The sequence below is a fragment of the Pieris napi genome, chromosome 7 (genome assembly GCF_905475465.1).
Source record: "Pieris napi chromosome 7, ilPieNapi1.2, whole genome shotgun sequence".
Lineage (NCBI taxonomy): Eukaryota > Metazoa > Arthropoda > Insecta > Lepidoptera > Pieridae > Pieris > Pieris napi.
Genome location: NC_062240.1, coordinates 3,428,256 through 3,451,494, shown reverse-complemented (window position 1 = coordinate 3,451,494; position 23,239 = coordinate 3,428,256). Strand labels below are relative to the sequence as shown.

Sequence of the window (23,239 nt, the reverse complement as noted above, 5' to 3'; positions counted from 1 at the left end):
TACACGTTATATTTGGAAACTTTTTCGATACAAAAAATCCAAAATCCAGTTATTTTCACCGAAGACTAAACTGCCGGCAACCGTCTGATAAGAACATAGAAGCTATAAAGCCCAAAGTATCTTAGAACATTGGGAAGTTTTTATTTCTTTATCGCCTGAACTACACCGGATGGTATTAACCCGAGTAGAAAGATAGCTCGGAAATAAAATAATAAATCCTAAGAATAAATAAGTCCACAGTTCTAAGTTCTACCTACGTGGATGCCATAAGTTCATATGCAATGATTTAAAACTGAAGTTTGATACGAGTACATGTTTGTATAATATGTAAATTTTATTCCACTAGAAGCACACTATTAATGACTAGGGAACAATAACTCCATAGAGTGTTTCAGAACGCGCTTTGAATGGGTATGTTCTATTATTTGACATGAGATTATAATGTGAATTTAATACGTTTTCATACATCTATAATTCGGTTTTAATTGCATTTGAGTATAATTTACGTAACTTATGATAGGACCTATATAGGTAGGTAGGTATATGTTTTAGTGAGTAGTAGTGTACAATATATATAATAAATTACAATTACGACAGCTTTATTTTGTGCATCCCTTCTTTTTTTGAGACTCTTGTAGTAAGTAGACTTACTGTATTATTAATACAGTAAAATTTTGACCTTTATTACAGAACTTCATTCAAACTTAATTTAGTTTCAAGAGCTTTTAGGTCAGCTGTTATTATATTCAAAGTTGACATATTGATGTTAGTCGGGCGGAGATAGTGAATTGAGATGCTAAATAGAATACGGTCGTAGTGTTCTTTGAATACCAGTTACTCGATAGCGAAAAATTTTTTTTTTCATTTCCATACAATATTCTTCTAAATTGTTTCCTAAAATTAAAATTGATTCCTCGTAGCGTAGTCGCAGGAAATTGATGAAGACGGATGCCCTAATATGCGGCGTAGCACGTTCGTTTAAATTATTTCTACACAAAATATACAGCTACAACATTTTTAGATCTGGGCTTTAGATTTCTATATCTGTTTCATCATCATTTGTCCATCTAATAGGCAAGTGGGTGACCTTCCTGTGCCTGACACACGCCGTTGACTTTTGGGTCTAAGGCATGCTGGTTTCCCCACTATGTTTTCCTTCACCGTTCGAGCGATTGTTAATGCGGACATAGAAAGAAAGTCCATTGGTGCACAGCCGGGGATGGAACCTACAACCTCAGGGATGATAGTCGCACGTTGATGTCACTAAGGGAGCGTTCAATTATTACGTAACGAATTTTTGGGGGCGAGGAGGTCCTTTTGTAAAACGTTACGATGCGAGGAGGGGATTGAATCACGCGTTATTTTTAATATTATTTTCGACTTTCCAATACTTTACATCACATAATGGTAACTTTTAGGTTTAAGAGTCACTAGGTGGTCACAAAACGTTTTACTATACTTGGGTACAGTACTGTACTTGTGAAAAACGTTACGGCGCGTTACATGGGGGGGGGTCAATAATCTCCAAAAATTGCGTGACGTAATACTTGAATGCTCCCTAAGCCAACTCTGCTCTCATTGTTTATACAACGAAAATTAATATCCGATCTTCAACAGCAGTTACAAAAATAAAAAACTTAGAACCTATATTCCTTTTTAAGCTCTTATGAATATCAAAGTTCGATTAAATCAAATCAATATCTGCATTTTCCACTACGTTCCTCAATCCGATCATTTATACAAAAGGAAAATTGCAAAAGAAGTGAAAAGTGTAGCGTTGAAAAACTAGCTGTTTCCATGAATTGTAAATCTCAAAGTATACAGGGGAGCGAGCTACGAAGTAAATAACATTATACAGAGTGAATATTGTTGAAGATTTACTGGGATTAGTAATGTTATGTTCAAATAATATTGGTTTTCTTTCAAAAAAGAGACGTAATGAGTTTGACATAATATTATTTTATATTAACAGTTTTGGGTCAATTGCCTAATGCCGGCCATTCACACTACGGTCTACCGGAGAGGTCCACCTGTGCAGGTATGCCTGCGCAGGTCGACTCGAATGAATCGATTTTCGATCTTGCGCCGGTCGCTTGCGCATTGCGCAGGTTCAAAAACCTGCACAGGTCTATTCCCACACACATTCCGGTCTACCTGCGCAGGCATACCTGCACAGGTGGACCTCTCCGGTAGACCGTAGTTTGTATGGCCGGCATTACCTACGTAAACGATCAGATCGTAAAAGAAGGGGGATTAAGAAAACTTGTTAATCATTTAATTTTAAACTTTTAAGCAAGTATTATCAGAGGTGAATAATAATTTTGTAACTATGCAAAGTCTTGTGACTATGTTGGGGTCAAGCACCATCGAAGTTTTTGTATGATATATGATGATATTATGACTGACACAAAAGCATTGATAATTGCTAACATATTTTATCGTACTAAACCTTTTATAGTACGTTAATATTGTTGAAAGTTATTGAAAATTAACCACGAAGTGATTATTAACGTTTCAAGGTGGAATTTTATGTAATTATATTCTTGTATTATGCAATTTCAAATGCATTACTACTGTAGCTCGATTGAAGTTTTTCAAATGTCTATTAAAAAATATAAATTTATTAATTAAGTTTATATCTCAATTATATTCTTCCGTATCTGTTCCGTGATCATTTATAATATGCAAGTATCAACCTTCTGTGCTTGACACACACTGTCGAGCTTCTGGGTCTCAGAAATGCCAGTTTTTTTCAGAAAGTTTTCCTTCACCGTACAAAATATAAATGCGCAAATATATATTTTGCGCATACATATTCCATTGGTGCACAGCCGGGATTGAACCTTTGACCCCAGGGATGTGAGTCGCACGTAGAAAGTACTAGGCCAACACTTCTCAACAGTTTTTTCAAAACTTCTGATAGTATGGTACAACATTGGGTTTGCTAAGTCGATTATTACAAAAATATATTGATAAAATTGTGTGATAATATAGAATTTATTATCACACTTTAAAAAAATATAATTAGGTTTTTTTTCTAAGTAGCTTATTCTAATTCTATCATATTCGAGAACCAATACTAAGCTCCCCCAACTGTGATGGTAACTCGTTTTTGCGAAATATGTAAAGCCTGAAATTCAAAGGGAAGATAATTTAAATGAAATTCAGAATTCCGTTTATTTATGTAGTAGTGGCTTGCTCAATTTTTCATGACGACTTTATGTTCGCTGCTCCTTTTTGTTTTTAATGAAATTCGCTTTATGTGTCCTGCAAGCGGTTTTATGGTTTTAAAAATATTAAAGCTCATTTTACTTTCATTTCATACAAAAACAGCTAAACTGGGACCTCAGTGAGTTACATAAATGGTTTAGAATATATTTATGTATATTTTGGTCTTTAAACAAATTGTATTAATGGTTTAATATAGAAAAAGGGATTACATGTAACGTCTTAATAAGTCTTGCTGTAAAAAAATATCAATTTCGTCTCAACCTAGCATAGATGACGACAGTCGGTAGCTTTTTTAATAAAATTACAGCATGACTGGCAGTGATGTTGCCATTAGGTAAAGCAATAACACGCTGTTGATAAATAAAGTTAGTTATCCAGGTGAACGCAAGACCTCAGGGAACTGCTTACCAGGCCGTTAACACAAGTTGTAACTGGGAATGGATCGTTCCCCGAATTTTACATAAATTTGGTTTGAAGAGCAGCTCAAATTGCGATTGCGATGGACGGGCAGAATCAACTTCAGTTATTTACTGTCCAAGATACGGGATCTGAAGATTCGAACTATTACGATTTTCTATGTAGGGTCTCAAATGATGCTGCAAAGCGGAATTGTATTGTAAATACTGACGCTGGACTAAATAACATTACCGCAGGTAACAAACGAACACAAAGCTCTTATTAAATATAAATAGTATATAGCATAACCGTATTGATAAGTATTACTCAATTACGTATTCAAAGTGTTTTACTTATATTTTTTGACGTGACAACGTCTTATAATTCGATGGAGCCGGCTGCACGCACGAAAAAACATGACTCATGCGGCGTTACCTCGCTCTGAGGCGTTCCATTTAAAATTGACATAATTGTATCTATGCGTACAAATAAATGTAACTTGATCAATTCAATTGTGATTTTCATTTACCTCCTTCTCTATATCCATACAAAATACCTATCAAACAAATAAAATTAATTTTTTTTTTGAAAAATGCAACCATCCCATCAATATTTTTTTATGACGTTGTCACGTTCAACTATCGTCAGTAAACCGACTTTACAGACAACCGATTTTTTAGTTGGAGTTTTTTTGAGTATCCTTAAGTTATTACATGAAAAAAGTAAGAAAACAAATAAATAATATTTTATCTGCACAATATTTCGTAATGAAAAGTATTTATATAGAAAACTAAAATATTTCCACAAATACTCTGCTTAATTAGTCGCTGTTCAACAAAACAGTGCCTGTGTCGGATGTAATTGGTGAAATCCTAAACTAACATAATTCCCAGCTCGCCATATCACCGACTCGCTGACTCAGCATGTTAGCCGCATTGCTGCTTTGAGCTGTGAAAACAATTTAAACTAGCTTTTAGTATGTATCTTGTTTTTAATAACAATGTTTAAAAATGTTGTTTGAATTAAGAAAACTTTACATTTTGATGATACTAAATTGTTTTACTATTATTTTAAGCCTTTCTCATTTATAGACCATTTTCGACGCAAGCACAACAACTAATTCGATGCACAATTAAGGATACATAAAGAATATCACCCACACTTCAAGTATGTTAAATTTATAAAAAAAAACACGCGAAGTCCAAAAGAAGAATAATGTTGCATAATTTCACGGTAATAAAGCTTTAAAAAATGTTGAATTGTCGGAGTGAAAACGAAAAAACATGTGGCGCAATAACAAATGAAACACGATTTGCAAGAGTTATCAATGTTTAAACTATGCATCCAAAGTATTTTCTTTGTAAGCAGATAGTCATATTGATTACATAGTTTCTATATTAATAAATACTTCAATACTAACCTATGTATCACGTTTGCATGAAGAATTAAAAGAAGTTACCTTGGTAAAATACACGGTCAAATTTTAAACAAAACCCGTTTGGTATTGGAGTATCAAGAATATCGTAATACAAAAAGCTAAAAAGAATTATTAATGCCTGGCCCTTAAAAACCGAAGCCAAATCGCCTTACCTGAAACTTTATACCTTCAAAAATATTTTACAAAAATCTCTTTATATCTCCGTCCTTCAATGGAGCTTTTGTTAAAATACTTTACGACATCCTCGGTAAGCCATAGATTTAAAATTCCCTACAAATTTGGAGTCTAAAATTCAGGTCAACAATTAATTAGTACGTCGTTCAATTAAGTTATGATGAGTAGCAGTATTTTTTTATTGTTTATTACCGCATTATAAAGATTATTTTGTACGTTAAGAGTATATTTCAGTAATAAATAGAGATTTAAAAATATTATAAGCCATGTACATACCTTTTGATTGAAATAAAAAATGCGTCAAGCGCCTATTCCGTCGTTAATAATTGGGTCTGTATTTTAATATAACATAAAAAGTTAAATAATACAACGCTTTACGCTAGAAATATAATCCATACTCTGCCGTGATAAAAATCACAGACATTTGATAAGCAAGAAATATCTATATTAAATAATATTTAAACAAGAATTTAATAATAAAGTCATCACATGAAGAGGATAATATTCAATGAGTTATTGATGAGAAATTCTAAACCGCTAGTAATTAGGATCATACCATGAAACACTGAGTAAAGGCTCATAGTTAAACAGATTACACGGTCCAATAGGGCCGATTGAGTGTTATTTTTATGATTAAGAATATTCAAATTGTGATTACCATAATTTTAATTAAAATATTGTATTTTAATTCCTACATATTGATCCTTAGTATAACATACGTATACGTCAGCTAAAGTTTGGATTGTAATTAATGATTACTTAATTTAAGTACCAAACTCGATATAGTTTTAGTCATTAGTAATCATAACAATTGTAAAAAATTCGCTCTCTGCAGTAATTAAGAGCGCGCATTATAGCTGGGGAGCCCAAGAGGGGGTTTCAGGATTTACTCCAGCGTGGCAGATAGATAGATAATATACAGGGAGATACCTTGTACCCAGTTAAGTATATCTACCAAATATGAGCTCCTATTTATATGGCCGACTACTATTAAGCTAGTAAAATTCATATTTTTTCCCTCCGTCTGTGACTAATGAAACAAACGTATGCCGAATGTTCGTGTGAGATGATACGGACGATACAGTGTTTCGCGGAACAAAAATGAAGTTAACGCAAAATTCTTTTAATTTAAATAACTCGTAAAATATACAATATTTAATATATTCACAGTAATAGATCTCGGTCAAACTCATGTGAGTTCGATCTTTTTTTTGGCTCGATAACTTGCCATGATTGAATAGAAACGAAATTAAGCAAAAGTTAGAGGTGACTTTGTGTTTTTTTTATGTATCGAAGAATTTATATTGTATTGTGTTTTTAATTAAAGTCAACCATTGAAATTATAGTGAAGGAGCTGTACATATTTATTGTTTTCAAATCAAGCATCACATACTTCTAAGTAGATAAAATCAAATCTACGATGAGATGTTTTGGTTAGTGCCCCCTCTTAAAAGAAGTAGTCGACTTATAATTTATCAAATGTAGAAGTTGAAGTAAGAAGTAGACATGGGAAGAAATTGGCTATACCAAAAATCAATTTGGAACTGTTTCGGAAAAACACCTTTTGTATGGAAATTAAAGTTTACAATAAATTACCAAAATAATTAAAAGATCTTCCGTCTAGAGTCTATAAAAAGCGACTTAGTGTATTACTTTTACAAAAAAATTACTATTCAATAAATGATTTTTTGCGTGAAACACCGTAATTAATATAAAATTAATATAGTATAATAGACTAGATAATATAAGAATTTAATTTGAACAATAATGTAAAATTCCTTAAGACAAATTTGCGCGCCATCTTGTATGGCAGAATTTGCGAACGATTTACGATTGTATCACCTAAACATTTTGTACCATATTCTTGCAATAAATAAATTATTATTATTATCTACATAGATAAATAGACACAAATATGTTATCAACTATTTGAACTTATTCAAATTAATTAAGTTCAGTCTGTAAACGTTTTTATATATTAAAATTGTTTACAACATTACAACAGCGTAAAGCTTTGCAGGGCATTATCAATTTCGTCACGAATGGTCGGGTCGACGCATCAAATATTTAAGTTTTTACTGGGCTCATCCGAAGTTTGTAAAAAGGGCCTCCAATCCAGGTCATTACGTATTCCTGCCTCGATTAGTGCCGCTTTCCGGGGGTATCATATACAAAGATCCTTTGAAATAGGGTCCCAAAGGTTGAATGGAAAAGTTTAAGAATTTCCGAATGAGATGTAGGACTTTATCGAAGCTCAACTGTAACTCACCGATAGATTTAAATCGGAAATTCAAAATATTTATTATTTTGTTTTAAATTTTATTGAGGTACTAGCTGACCCGGCAAATGTTGTTTTGCCATGTATCTTATTTGTAGGAAACTTTTTTTAGTTCAATAAAAATAGCTATCCCCTATAATAAAAAATAGGTTGATCGTAGAAGGGTGAAGATTTAAGGTTGTATGTATTTTTGTATGTTATATCATAAAAAAATTTTTTGGGGTGGACACCCCTTATCACTTAAGGGTTTGAAAGATTAGCCAATCCTCAGACTTACTGAATATGCATAAAAAATTTCATAAGTTTCGGAGGAGTATGGGAATGAACATTGTGACACGAGAATTTTATATATTAGATTACGACTTTCCATGCATATATTTTAATACGATACTAGCGCAGCTCATATTTTTGTTGATATAGAATTGTGTTCCATTAAATACTTGAGACGTACTATCTAACGTTAAAGTTGTATTATGAACTGCTTGTAAATCTCTTTAGGATTTATCTAAGTTTCTGCGTTACAAAGAAATACAAAAAATGAAAACATCGTAATATACCGGCGTGCCTAAGACCCAAAAATCAACGGCGGGTTTCAAGCATAAAAATGAAAAAAAAAACAAGAAACAGATACAAATATTTAGGGCCAAAACCAATGGCTAAGCGCCATTTGTTTAAATTAAATTGTTTAAATGTTTTGATTGTTTTATTCATACTCAAAAGATCATATTTACATGATCTCACATCCTGATTACGAAAACAATCCAGTATTCTCCCATTCGCATTAAACTAAACAGTGACGTTTAATTTTAACCAAACTTATAAATTAGAGATGAATGTCAGCAGTACAAATGGTTTTGTAATGCTAACAATTGCAACTATGTAATAGGGTTGAAACGTCCGTCAATTTGAACTGAGTTTGTCCTATAATTACTACGTGTCAAAGGATGAATTGCTTTTGCTACAATCAGCTACGATTGTAGTTAGCTAACTGATTATTTTAACCAACAGATTTTAGTGTCTACTTACTTAAATAAAGTATGTCAAGTGAAATTATGTTTCTCGTACTAAGACCAATGTGTATTACATTTTTTTTAGTTTAATAAATATGCAGTTGCGGATATGTAGATAATAAATATAATAAACAAAACAGATACATCTCTTTACAATAAAAGTTAAAAAATAAAACATACAATAAAAACATTGGATGCATCCACAAAAAGTTTCACTGATACAGAATATGATATAAAGCAAAGCAAAACAAAGCAAAACAAAACAAAAGTAGTATTCAAGTAGGTTGAATATTGGTGTTTTTTACTACAATAAGTGTACGTTATACAATTAAAAAGTACTATCTACGATCTTTTTTAAACGACAGTTGTTTAATTTACAATTGCCAATTTTAAAATGATTTATTGAAATTTGATAAAAATAAAACACTTATTTTGATTACAAAGCACCGCATAACACTATCTCTTGCTTTTGTATTGGCAAAAACGGTTTTAGTATTACTTTTATAAGCAATTTTACCAAGTAAGATTACGAAATCTACTGAAATGTAGTTTCAAAGCGCCACACTGGGCGTATTAATGAACTACAATATATTTTAATCACCATCTTCGTAATCAAACAATTCACGACCCAAATCAATTAGTGAGCCAGGCGCTGTTCAACCCTTTGTTTTAATCACTACAAAAGTAATTATCACTTACTTTATAGGTATAAATGAAGGTAGATAACCATAATCCGGTTGGAAATTATGGGTAAAAATATTTTGTACTGGTGGCGGTTAAAACCGCCTCTAATATAGTCAATAGCGTTCCTAGATAAATAGAGTTTCTGACACAAACAATGTTTCAATTAAACTGTACTTCCTGAGATTTTTTTAACAAAATAAGAGTTTAGTATAAAGATGATGCAATGAAATCCATATAAAAAGCAGTAGAAGACGTTGGCGAAGATATTAAACATTAATATGTCCCAGATATCGTTACAACACTTAAATACACAAAGCTTTACGAATCTGACTGCAAACCTTCACCTCTTATAAAGAGGCAACAAAATAAGAAGAAGAATACAAAAAATAACTCACTGTTAGGACCCGATTGTATCTGCTGGAGTTCATATGTACCCTACATACTACTGTCAAAAGATGACACTCCGACGTTAGGATACAGTACGTTACAAAAAACCATCCCTTTGTATTGACTATCATGGAAAATTAAACAGTTTTCCTGAATGATTAAGCCACGCCTAATCTGTGTTGAAGCTTAAAATTTCTGGGGAAAATATAATGCACAAGAATATCCTCAGATACAAGTCTACTCTTTATGCTATAATTTCTATTATCTGACATGGATGATCCGAAACCGTACAGAGCGACTACAGTCAATGGGAAATGTTGTCCCAGTGGAGGGGTCCAAGGTACCAAAATGCAACCCAGGCGATCAGCAAAGTCATGGTATACATAAGTTACCTTGGCTGGACGGTGTCAAGCGGAACTCCCAAGTCCTAGGAGTCAATATGAAGTATTGTAGGTGCCAAGTAGGACCGTCTAAAGGCTTTCGCTTAATCGGACTACGGACTAGGGCGTCTTGAGAAAAAGAGTTGATGATGACAACGGTTTTTTTTTTTCATTTCAGTTGAACGTTCCGTTAGTATACTGTGTCGCGTTCTGTTAAAAGTGTGGATCCTAATAGCAGAACTGTGAGCAAATTTGTGGCTTAAACAGCTTAACTATACTCTAGTCATTAAATCGAGAACGTAAATGAGTTATTAAGCAGCGGTTAATGGACAATAAGATACGTTTATTGGTGTAATCGGTGATATTATTGTCGTATTACGGAGACCTAACATAAATTAATACCTATTTGATCGTGGATCGGCTACACACATGTTTTAATGCAAAAGTAATTATTTTTAATTTAATATAAAATCCATCATAAGAAGTGGTTCTTATTATACAATTTTAAATGTTAGCGTATTTAGATTTAAAATACTCACATACATTGAGACATATACATATATACATTGTATCTTTAATCCATATTTACAAACGGAAGATGAATTATCTAGGCGTATGAGGGTGTGTTTATGTGAGTGGGTGTGTGTATGTGTGTGTGTGTGTGTGTGTGTGTGTGTGTGTGTGAAAGTGGGAGAGGGTATGTGTCAGGCACACTTCGGGAACATATGTGAAAATTATTTTAATATATCTAGCAGGTTTTCCGTTTGGTCATAGTTCAAAGTAAGTATAAATTTGTGAACTGTTTGCTTTACACATTTATTGACTGTTAGGCGGCATGAAGTTTGCCGGGTCAGCTACTAATATCTAAATTAACGTTAGGATTTGCTTCTTAATCAACGCTTATAATTTTGATACACAGGACCACAGCCACTGAATAGCTCAACGGTCGACAAGCAGAATATTTCCAAAAAGCTCTCTAACAAGACATTAATTTAGTGAAGCAGTGCAAATTCTGCACAGATCTCTATGATCCGCCCTTTCTCTGTAACCAGATATTGGAAGCTGAGGGATTATCATGCTTCGCGCGACGTTTTCACTTCGTTTGTGGCATTAGTTACATTAATGCATATTGCATTTAAAAATTACTTTAAATATTCCTTTGAGTAAGTAAACGTAATCTATACTGAAACGATTTTGAATTTTGTGACGCAGCAACATTATTTAACTTAATAACCTTGTATGTATATGTGAGAGAAGCAAATAAAGATTATTATTATTGTTTCCTGGAATACGCGTAGGCCATTTAAATTGGGATTTATATTTCTGTTTCGCGCGTAATTCGAGTAACACAAATAGTAAGTATTCAACACAAAATTCTAGCAATCTAGCAATGTTCATAAAATATACTTTCATATTTATATTATTCTACTTACATCATTATATTTTTTTTTTTAATTTTTCTTGGGCGAGATATTATAAATGGAACAAAGATAAGATTGTTCCATTTATAATATCTCGCCCACTCATGATTAAAACATGGCAACCGCTAGATAAACAAAGGACGTTTTCATAATTCATTTGTAATAAATGAGCCCGAACTGAATGTTTTAAACATATCGTAAAGTTGGGATTCGACCTCAGGTAATATTTTACTGTCACGATACAACTTTTAATATTTCCTCATTCGTACCCATATCAAAAAGCACAACTTTTGTGTCCATATCGTCTAAACTTTAGACACGGATTCACATGGACGAACATGTTATGTTTTTCTGTTTTGATACATTTGTTACACTGGCATTTTGATCCACATTTAACTTCAGGTTTTTACACACATAGCTTGCTTGATATGAACAGCTTGAAACGAAACGTTCTTAACAGATTCAATATCCATATATATTCTAGTTACCTAAAATTCAGAAAAGATAAATCCTAAAAAGGCTGGTGACGCACTTGCAAGACTTCTGGCAATGAGAGTGTCCATGGGCGGTATTACTTAACATCAGGTGAGCCTCCTGCCCGTTTGCCTCCTGTAACAGTTGTCAATGAGACGAAAGGGTAGTTTAGAATGTAGTAAATGGGATTGTTATGTAATAGCTGTAGCTAGCTGCAGTGTAGTGTATAACTATATATATATATATATATATATATGTATTTAAAAACATACTTGAACATCGTTTCCGATTATTTACTTGTTTGTTATTGGTTTCTTAATAAATACATAAATAATTGTAATGTTCTAAGTCAATGTAAAAATGTATTTAAAAAATTAATGCTTCAATTTCAACTAGTATACATAGTTGTGTGATGAGTAAGTATTTATTTATTTATTACACACATATTAGAACATAAGCAAGCTAGCAAGGAAAAACAAGCAACCACAAAATAAAAAACAAAAAATAATAATAAGAACTAAAACTAAAACTACTTAAACCTCACTAAGAGCATGATAAACAAAGTTACGGTAAGTTGGTAGTTTGTTGTAAAATATAGCAATATTTTCATCAATATTAGTAATCAAGTTGTAGTGATTATATATATATACTCGAATTTAAAAATAGAATTAATCCAGCCTTAATGGATGAAATTGATTGTAGCAGGAAGATTGAAGTCACGTAGCATGACTTAACAACTCAATACACAGGGCACCTTTGACGCACATCTCAAGCAATCCAGCCTCACCAAGTGGCTAGTACAAGAGCAAAATATAAAATTTATTGTATCTTAAAGCACTACATTGTATCGGCCACTTGTGTCCAATTCAATAATAATATACAGCGATTGTAATAGCCTTCTATTGTGTGGTTTTGGTTCGTTAAATGAACGTATATTTAGGAAAGTAAAAAGCAAGTAATTTTTTATAAACATCAGTTTTGGATTTCACATGTCCGTAATGGTAAGTGTAATTTAAGAATGTATCAAACAATTAAATAAATGAATAAGTACGCACCGGTTTATACAATAGTGAAGACGTCGTTTACAGATTGCACGTTACATAGCTCCATGTTGTGAATATTTTTTTAACAATAATATCATTTACTTATAAATCAAATCAATCAATCAAATCAATTAACAGCGAAGAGGCGGAGGGATCAATCAATACATTTAGGACATCTAGGAGGCTCTGCGAATTCGATTCAGTTTCAAATCAAAGTCATATACGTGTGTCATAAGTAAATCAATCTTCAGTTATAAAGAGGAAGGTGTGTATTTTAGTATGTTAGTCAAGAATAAACTCCAAACCCAGACTGATTAAAGTATTCCTGGTTATAGGCTATTTCTTTCCTTTTTTTTCAATTTTGGCTTTTAATTTAAAAAAAGGACGCTAGAAAACTGCGAAGGAGAGATGAAAGAGATAGCGGGGAAAGATAGGAAGATTGTAGCGAACATGAGAGATGTCGTATAATATTAAACATAATGCCACAAACTTTATATAATACCGATTGTGTAGTACTCAAATACAGGCTATTTTATTTTTATTTTATTTATAGGCTGTATTTCTCTAAAATATTTTTTAATGTGTCAATGTTATCACGAACATAGCCAGTGTCATACTGGAGTTATGTATTTTTACGCAAATATATACCACTTGAATCATCTTGAATATTAGAAATAGGATATCTTAGACTCTATAATCCAAGCAGTAGAGAGAGCTATTTGCAGATCGCATCTAGTAGATATGGGACAGTAAATTTGCCAGAACTATCAGTTATTCGGCTCCATAGTATTCCAGTAATTTGGATTTGTGTCCTTTATCACAGACCAAATGTATAGGATAACTCTTATTTATTACGCATTTAGGATTAGGTTACTAATTACAAACATAATAATGTTGTAGATAATACTGTTAATCACAGTTATTTTGTCTAATGTTGCGTTTACTTTTGTTTATTTATCAATGAAAAACAATAGACATTATTTCATTGTAATTATTTATTTAAATGGTCATACCACATTTTATGTTACTAACTTGTATGCGACATACAAATTACGTATTTAATTAACAATCTTGAACTTTATTATTAACAATTTTCTTAACTAAAACCAATAACTAACCTTAACATATAATAACTAAAATATATTATTAAAAGTAGTCCTTTTAGACAAGGTTCCGAAGATACTGGCAACGCTACCTTTGAATAGCTAAACTAATTCTTTGTCCGAGGTAGCTGCCAGTTCTTAGGTTCCTGTGAAGTCGACTAACCTTTTTGCTTTTTTCTTAAAAATCTAATAACGCTAGAACCCCACGGACCAAGGGTCTCGACACAGAAAGGGACAAAATCATATTCGGTGCCTAGACCCCTGTATTTGCAAAATTACATATTTAAAAACTACCTAATCATAAACCCTTTATATTATGTTTTAATTTTAAGTAACGAGGGCCGACTTATATTAAGTCTACTAATACTAATATTAAGGAATGTAAACTAACCAATTGTTGTATGGATTATCTAATAAAGCTTTAATAATAATGAGGGCCGACGACACCTAAAGTCTAGAACAGTGATTCCCAAAGTGGTCTATATCGACCCCTAGGGGTCTATGACAACCTGCAAGGGGTCTACTTCAGCGAAAAAAAAAGGTGGGTATCCATGAAATGAAAAGGTCCACGATATTGGATCTCAACACATACACTCATGTGTATGTGAACAGTACCTATTTACTTACATCATATTATCTTATAATATCAAAACATATACATTATTTATAAAAGTACCTATGAAGTAAAAAAAATATTTTATATATATATATATATATATATTGTGTAAGTTGTAGGATGTTGGTATTGGCTTTGTGGTCGCAATACATTTTGAAATATAATGTAAATCAATATCAGTAAGTAGGGGGTCTACCCAACACGGAAAAACATGGCAAGGGGTCTACGACACAAAAACGTTTGGGGAACTCTGGTCTAGAAGAAGATACACCAGTAGTTGACTTAAGTAAACAGCTATCGTTAAACGTTAACAGCCAAAGCTACTGATTCGGCTATAAATGACAATTAAATTACAAATGACATATTAAAAAAATATATTTAACGGAAAGTTATATTTAAATAGAACGTTTAAACGTTCGAAAATTGGCGCGGTTATTTGTAGTTAATTCGTGGTTTTAAGTAAACCACATTATAATCACAGATATTTAATAACATGTTGCCTGTTATTAAATATCTGTGATACTGTTATCAGCGACGTAATTACTGAATTATGTACGAGCAGTCAGGCTTGTTTAATACTTCTCAATATATCTTAATTTTTAATTAGAGTTCTAATAGTCCTACAGCTATACAATAAAATAAATCAGTGGCGCTACAACCTCTTTAGGTACGTGCCTCAGATCTCTGAGTCTTTTTCATGATCAATTTTCAGTCTAAAGCCTCTGACACACACCGTCGACTTTTTGGGGCTAAGATATGTTGGTTTCGTCACGATGTTTTCCTTCACCGTTCGAGCGAATGTTAAATGCGCACATAGAAAGAAAGTCCATTGGTGCACAGCCGTGGATCGAACTTACGACCATAGGGATGATAGTCGCACGCTGAAGCCACTAGGCCAACACTGCTCCTACAGCTATACTTATAACAATATTATTCACACAATTGCACAATACATACGCCAAAAACGGACTACACATTTAAACTAAAAATACAATTAACATATATAATATAAAAAAAGTATAATATTTATATTTTTTTTACTATGAAACACATACGTCCAAATTATAAGATCAAATTCTCAGTATAGATTAGTTCAGTATACATGAGAATTAACAAAAGATAAAAAAATTATGAATGTGATTTTTAGGCATCTTCTATTTGTAACAATAGTTTGAAAAATGTGTTAATATTTTGTAAGTAAATCTAACTACTTAACTTAAGGCGTTAAGGATATATGGCACTGGCCATAGGCCCGCTCATTGGGGAGCTGAGTAATAAAATGGTCGTAGCAAAAACAACATAAATGTGATCAAAACAGGAAACATTTTTCTACTATATGAGATAGGGAAGTAACTCCGAGGGGACAGGGGACTCCCCCGAGTCGCTGTTCCATTTTCATCAGGCGGAAGTTTTGATTTGTGAATTTTAATGCATTTTAGCAAATGAATCGTCGCGGTAGTGAGAATTTCTACAGTTGCAAAACTATTCTCAAATAAGAATTTAAATATGTAACGTAGTTTCGCGAGGTTTTGTGTTATAATTTTTGTTTTTTAAAGTGGAGAGAAAATGTTTTTCTATTCTAATTTTGTTAAGCACATCCAATGATACTTTATAATTAACAAATTTCACGCCTATCGACTTAGCTAACTTTAATAAGCAATAATAATGGAGCTTCAAAAAATTGCCATCATTAAATATTGTAATACTGCAAAACCAATTTTTGAGCGGTTTTTAAGGCTTATAACGCTCCAACACTTTTGTAACCGGCTTCCACTTAAGGTAATCAATATAATGTAGTCTTAGTTTCGGTTTTTTTATCGCAATTTGATTGGCTTGGAAAATTATTTGGAATTTGAATTTTAATATTTTCATAAGAATTTAAGGCTAAGGTGGTAGCATGGTACAAAAAAGGTTCGGAGCCACTGGTCTAGAAGGACCTTTACAAAAATCTTTACTGGCAAGTAAGACTGGTAAACATGATAGACTCACAAGTGCGATGCAGGTGGTTACTCGTTTACCTCCTGTCTCATATAAACATTTGGCTACGTTATAAATATAATTAATAATCAAACAATGCCATATCATTTTAAAAATAGAATACAAGTAAGACAATGATAAATATCGCTTTGGGATAAATTATCAGTTGCATAATGACTTTTCATTTTGTATATAGATTTCCAGATTCATTTGTATTTTGAGATACGGCTGATATTAAATTCTTCGAGTCTGTTTTGTTTTTTATTGGGTATTAAAGTAAACGCTGAGAGCCACGAATGGACGTTAATCAGGAGGGAAAAACAAAGAACAGAGAATTTCCTGGAGACTTCATTCAAATATTGTAAAGATTTCTTTTAGATATAAGTTTTAATTTTGTCATTTTTCCAGACTTTCTCTGGAATTCAAGTACCATAAAATTGTAATTCGATTGCTACTTTTGATTTAAATATTTACTTATTTAAATTAAACTTTTTAATTTTTTCATATTGAAATATAGATTCAAATATAAAATTTTATTTGCTTTGTTTAAAATTACATAGTATAACAATCTTGTGCGCTAAAACCAGTAAAGATTTGAATATATAATAGCGGCCTTCACACGTACAGTTCGATCCGTATGAAACAGTCCGCGCCATTCCGATCTGTCGTCCAATCCGTCCGTGTAGACGTGACAAGCGCGTGGTGGTTTGACATTTCGATTCGGCGCATTGGTGTGTACGAACGTTTGTACAGTTTTATGCGGGTGCCTCGTGTGGATGACAATTATTTCAAAATGGCAGTTTGGAGCGTGGAAGCAGTGACAGGTTTTATAAGGATATATCGGGAACATCCATGTTTATGGCAAGTTAAAAATAAGTCGGCTTATACAAACCGTAATTTAAAACAAAAAGCATACGGCGAACTCATAGAATATAGCAAAAATGTTGGTTTTACAACGGCGAACAGGGATTTTGTCACGAAAAAAATACAAAATCTAAGGGGAGCATTCCGCAAGGAGTTAAAAAAAGTGTCTGAAACCAGAAATAAAAGCGGAAGTGCACAGGATGATATATATAAACCAAGTCTTTGGTATTATGATCAAATGTTATTTACCAAAGACCAAGAATTGCCGACTCCAAGTATTTCCAATATAGACATAGAAAATGAAAATTCCCAATACACAAACGTCGCTTCACAGTTATTTTCTCGAACTAACTCAGTATCACCTCCACGAGATGTCTCACCATCACCACTACAGGATACTACTAATATAGCATCGCTACCAATTAATGCCGAAAATACAAATACTAAGGTAAGATAATAAATACACGTTTTTCACAGAAAACCTTTTTATTACGTATAAGTAAGTGATTATTATCATTTTAAAATTAAATTAAATGATTATTACATAAAAATTAAAGGTTTGTCCATATTAACAGCTATGATCTACCAGCGTTTATCATAGTTTCTTGCCAAGAAACCTTACCTATTGTATTGAAATATGTTTTGTATTCATCTCTACTCTGTTTAGCTAAGGAAGGCACATTTCTGGCCGAATATCTGTCCAATGGAGTTAGTTCAGAGCTGTTTTGGCGCCAATCTCCGTTTAAAACAGTACTCGATTCAATATTTTCTCTGTCCACGGTTGATGCTGACATATAAAAACTACTTCTCTTTCTTAAAAAATTATGAATACTACATATTGCTAGTACTATGTAACATATATTTTCTGGTTTCATGTTAATAGGTGTACGTAGTATCTGAAATCTAGAGGCAATTATGCCAAAAGTATTTTCAACAACATTACGAGCACGTGAGAGTCTGTAATTGAAGATTCGTTTTTCATGATCAAGTTCTCTTTGCGGGTAGGGGGTCAAAAGGTTTTCATTCAATGCAAAACCTTCATCACCAATGAAAACGTAATTTAAATAATGATCATTCTCGCTTCTCTCGGGTAAATTTAATTGTCCTCTTAATAATTTGTTGTAAAAGGTTGTGTATTCAATAACACCCCCATCGGACATCCTGCCATTTTTACCAACGTCAACAAAAATAAACTCATAGTTTGAGTCTACCAGAGCCATTAAAACCATACTATAAAAGTTCTTATAATTGTAATATTTTGCTCCAGAATTGGCAGGAGGAATAATTCTTATATGTTTTCCGTCCAGTGCGCCTCCACAGTTAACAAAGTTCCAATGATCATGGAAACCTTTAGCAATTTCCAGCCATTCTTCTTTGCTTGTAGGAAACTGTAAAAAATATTCATTTTTATTACATTTTTTTCAGGAATCAACCCCTACTCCACGGGGAACGAAGAGGAAGTCAAATATAATTGACACTCAAATTAAGTTCATTAATGTATGCACAGAAGCACTTCAAAAAAATAGCAGACAGATGACAGAATATGAAGCTCTAGGAGTGACAATTTCAAAAAAATTTGAAAAAATGGACAAAGTCCAAGCTCTATATGCAGAATCAATTATACATACAGTTATGCGCAAAGGCATTTTAAAACAACTAACAGAAACGTCTGATATATGTGATAAACAATGCAATAAAGTTGTATTTCATACTAACATTTCTGGGCCATCGTCATCGTCTACCCCACTTCAAGAAAACTCTGATATAATTTTATCTGAACCTCAACATACTCATAACACAGAAAATACAGAATCCATTCTCAAAGAATACTACCATAACTATGATGACGCTAACTTTTGAATTCATTTAAATTTGATTATGTTAATTTTGTCTCGTATTCGTAATTAAAAAGGTAAATTAATTAAAATAGTGTTTTAATACTTACCCTCATGTAATCTTTCCTCAACGTTTCGTAAATCGCTTTACACGTTTCCGGTATTATCTTGCTTAGAGCTGATGTAGAAATGCCAGAAGAAAATTTTAAATCTTCAAATGAACGTCCAGTTGCCAGATATCTTAATGTTGCGGAAAGACGTTCTTCTGGTGTTATGCATTTTCTCATAACTGTATCTTGCTTAGTAATTCTGTGACGGATAAGTTCCAATAAGCAATCAAAATTATCGCCGTCCATCCGTAGGTAATTTTTAAAATCTTCTGGATAGTTTTCTCGTATTTCTTTTAACATGGGTAAATGTCCAAATTTTCGTCTATATTTCTTAACCCATACACGTCTCCTTTTTAGATTATTAAAACCAACCACAAAACCAGCTAACGCGATCACTAGACGTGTATCCATTTCTACTGCACCGGTTAAAACTGAAAGAAAACTTTTAAAATTGGTCGACATTCCACGCGCCATTCCATACTGCGATCTAAACTCTCGAAAAGCATTTATACGTACAGTTTTATCTGCAGGAAAGCGAAATAGACAGTTTGAACCGCAGTTCAAACTGTTATTACAATTGAAGCGTAAAGTAGAAGCACAGATCAGCGCGCGGTCTAGTCTGCACAGATTTATCTGCAGATTGGTGCGCAGTTCCAGAAATGCCATTCCGAACTGCACGTGTGAAGGCCGCTAATAACTGTCAATGTTACAGACTATCACAACACAGAAAACAAGTGAGTTTGTCACTTGAATAAAAAAAAACAATGACGCTACAACCTTTTTAGGTCTAGGTCTCAGATTTCTGCATCTGTTTCATGATCATTTGTCAATCTAATAGGCAAGTAGGTGATCAGCCTCCTGTTCCTGACACACGCCGTCGACTTTTTGGGTCTATGGCACACCGGTTTCCTCACGGTGTTTTCCTTCACCGTTCGGGCGAATGGTAAATGCGCATATAGAATGAAACTCCATTAGTGCCCAGCCGGGGATCGAATCTACGACCTCAGGGATGAGAGTCGCGCGCTAAAGCCACTAGGCCAACACTCGTTATTTTTAAAGGGCTAAATTAAGGTAAGTCGACAAAGAAACCCACATTGTATACTGATCTTGTCCTTTTCTTATCACTAACGACAACTTGCTAATTATCAGTAACATCCATCAAGCTGTCGCTATATTAGTGCGTGTGACGGCGAATGTCAATGATTAATCCCGCGGGATCTTGTTGCAATTAGTGGCTGGATCCCGGTATCACCCGCGTACCCAAATGAGGCTTTCACGGACAATTGATTAATAATATAGTGGGTTCTTCGAAGTAGACATGTACATTGTATATTGGATGATAAAAGCAATGAAACCCCAAAGCAGTAAGGAGATATTCAAAACGTTTCTCAATAAAACTTTTGCTGTATCAATTTCATATATTTATTAGAGTTAACATTACCTAGCTTAGTTTTTAACTCATCGAGCCTTAGTTAATATTCTGGTGAGAGTCCGTGTCCAGTCCAAGTACTAGATTCCATTTCCAAAGCAACAATTTTTAATCAGCGGTAATGAAAAGCACATATTGCGTAATTTACCAATGTATACTACATCTAAGAAGAACTTAATTATTTTTAATATTACTTTGTAGGTTAAGAAAATTGTATATACTGTATACTTGATTGTAAATATGAAATTTGTTTAATAAAATGTGTCTATAAATATAGTAATTACAAAAAGTTGGCTATATAATAAATTGTATCTATAAAAGCTTAGCACTTGCACTTGTACTCAATCAGCTTGTTTAAAACACTATTTGATGGTATCCCTCAGAAGAGAATAATATTATACAAATTATATTCTGGTGCGTTTTTGGCTGACTTTCTGAAATGTTTAGAAGAACTTTGATTATGTATAATAATTAGATTAAAAGCCTTCTATTTCAGATATTTTACATTTATATTCCTATCATCACATTATTTCTAGATATCTGTGTTCTCTTTTTTGTCAAAGACCTCGTCCAAATCTCCCCATTTCTGTCTGCACAATCTGGTCAATCCACCTTCTAAATTGTCTTCCTCTTTTACCTTTTTTTTATTCCGTTTTGGTTATACATATCATTCAGTAAATTTTATATAGTCTAAGGACGACCAGAGAAGATCACTAGTCTTTAAATACCTCTTTTCCAGACTTAAATAGTCATACTGACTGAATCGTCATACAAAATTATTCAACGCAGCCGTGCAAATGCCTCCGCTCCTATTTAGCGTGAGATACATTTAGAAGGATATAGGGCAACTGGATCATCCTTTTGCTATATTTGACTAAACTCCTTTGAACGCTTGCTCACTGATAAGCGTCGTAGTGAACCCAACCCTGTTGTGGCAGATAACAGCACCGCTGTTTCATCTCTGATGATCTTCAGTTTGGTGAAAGTGTAACTCTATAGGACGTATACGGTAAACTTTATATAGAATCATATACTTGACTAATATAACTATATATATATTCTATACTTTACTCATACAGTGTCAGGTATAGGCCTTATAACTAAAACAAAGAAAACAGCTTTCTTGCTAACAACGTTCTTGCTAAATTGACTTAGATATTGTAACGGTCACCAAATAAAGGAACGTCCGCACAGCACGAGGGCTCAATGAGAATGTATCCTCTGGGCGTCAACCGCTCGCCTTTTTTATTTCCTACCCTCCATTTTTTGACATCTATGTATCAATGTAAAAAAACTTTATCTCTTAAATAGGTAAACAAATCTTTTTTGTTTGGAGATTGCGACCATTAGAAGCAAACAATTCTTTTGCAAATGTTCTTAAAATTAAATACAATTCCAGTACCTTTATGTGATTGGCTAACATAGAATATATTCTAGTACCTGCCAGTCGCCCGCTTTGCCCGAATTATTTCTATATTGCATTTCCTACATTTAAGCATTATACTAGGAGTATAAAAATTTTTGAATTCTTTAATTTCTATTTTCAAATGTTTATATTATTTATATTTAGGTTTTCAGGAAGAAATTTATTTTATTTTATTGTCTCGTCTCCATTTATTTTATTTTATTTTTCTCCTGTTTTGTATTACTGTGATGTAAGTAAAGTGTTATTATTAAATTTAATTACAAATAATCTTCGATGTTTTTATTGAAAGTGTTTATGAACGTTATTTAACGTGGTTTAACTTCCAACTGCGATATCGATACCGACGTTTTTGAATGGATATCATTATTTTATTTTATTAGGAACTGATGTGTGTTTAATGTATAAAGGGATATAGATTGCACGAATAGCATACCATTATTATATATCGCATGTAGCATAAATATAGCATGCATATTTAAATTATTCTAAAGAATCGTGGTATAGTAATTGATCTATAACTAAACCTAAGAAACTACACTAAACTGATCCAAGAAATTCTACTAACAATTTACGCGTTGTTTAGTTCCAATGAGATATGCTACTGAGAAAATTCGGGCCAGTTATTAACCCTTACTTCCAGCTGCGTATAAGCAATTGTGGTTGCAATAAAAACTTTCGAACAAAACTTTGAGTAGTTTAAAATCTGAAGTGTGCGAGCTGTGGCATTTACGAAATTAGTTTTGTTTGGGAAATTATTAAAGCAGAGGGTCTGGTTTGGTGATGGTCTAAATAAAAATATTGACAAATCGTGAGTAACTGTTGGTATTTTGTAATACCAACTCAAAGGTAGTAGCTTCTTTTTAATATTTATTTGAATTGTAGTGGAATTTTGTTTCTGTAATATTATATTATTTTAATGTAAAACGTACGGTAGACAATATTGTAATCAATTTTAGTTTCAAT

General features: G+C 32.8%; 1 protein-coding gene across 2 annotated transcripts; it reads right to left on the bottom strand.

The window, feature by feature from the left end:
• Nucleotides 1–17,943: 17,943 nt before the first annotated feature.
• LOC125051327 (protein ALP1-like) lies at nt 17,944–20,118 on the bottom strand. 2 transcript variants are annotated; one of them, XM_047651567.1, is made up of 3 exons: nt 19,938–20,118; nt 19,422–19,852; nt 17,944–18,864 (listed from the first exon to the last, which is right to left on the bottom strand). In XM_047651567.1, exons 2-3 carry the CDS (start codon nt 19,830–19,832, stop codon nt 18,052–18,054), a joined length of 1,224 nt encoding a protein of 407 aa, XP_047507523.1. In that variant the 5' UTR covers nt 19,833–19,852; nt 19,938–20,118; the 3' UTR covers nt 17,944–18,051. The 2 variants fall into 2 exon arrangements, with proteins under 2 accessions (XP_047507523.1, XP_047507521.1); XM_047651565.1 differs by having other exon boundaries at nt 19,422–20,118.
• Nucleotides 20,119–23,239: the final 3,121 nt, after the last annotated feature.

Coding starts and splice junctions, on each gene's coding strand:
- LOC125051327 (XM_047651565.1), bottom strand. CDS start 20,087: ATGGCATTTCTGGAACTGCGCACCAATCTGCAGATAAATCTGTGCAGA. Junction 18,865..19,421: donor TGAGGAAAGATTACATGAGG/GTAAGTATTAAA, acceptor TATTTTTTACAG/TTTCCTACAAGCAAAGAAGA.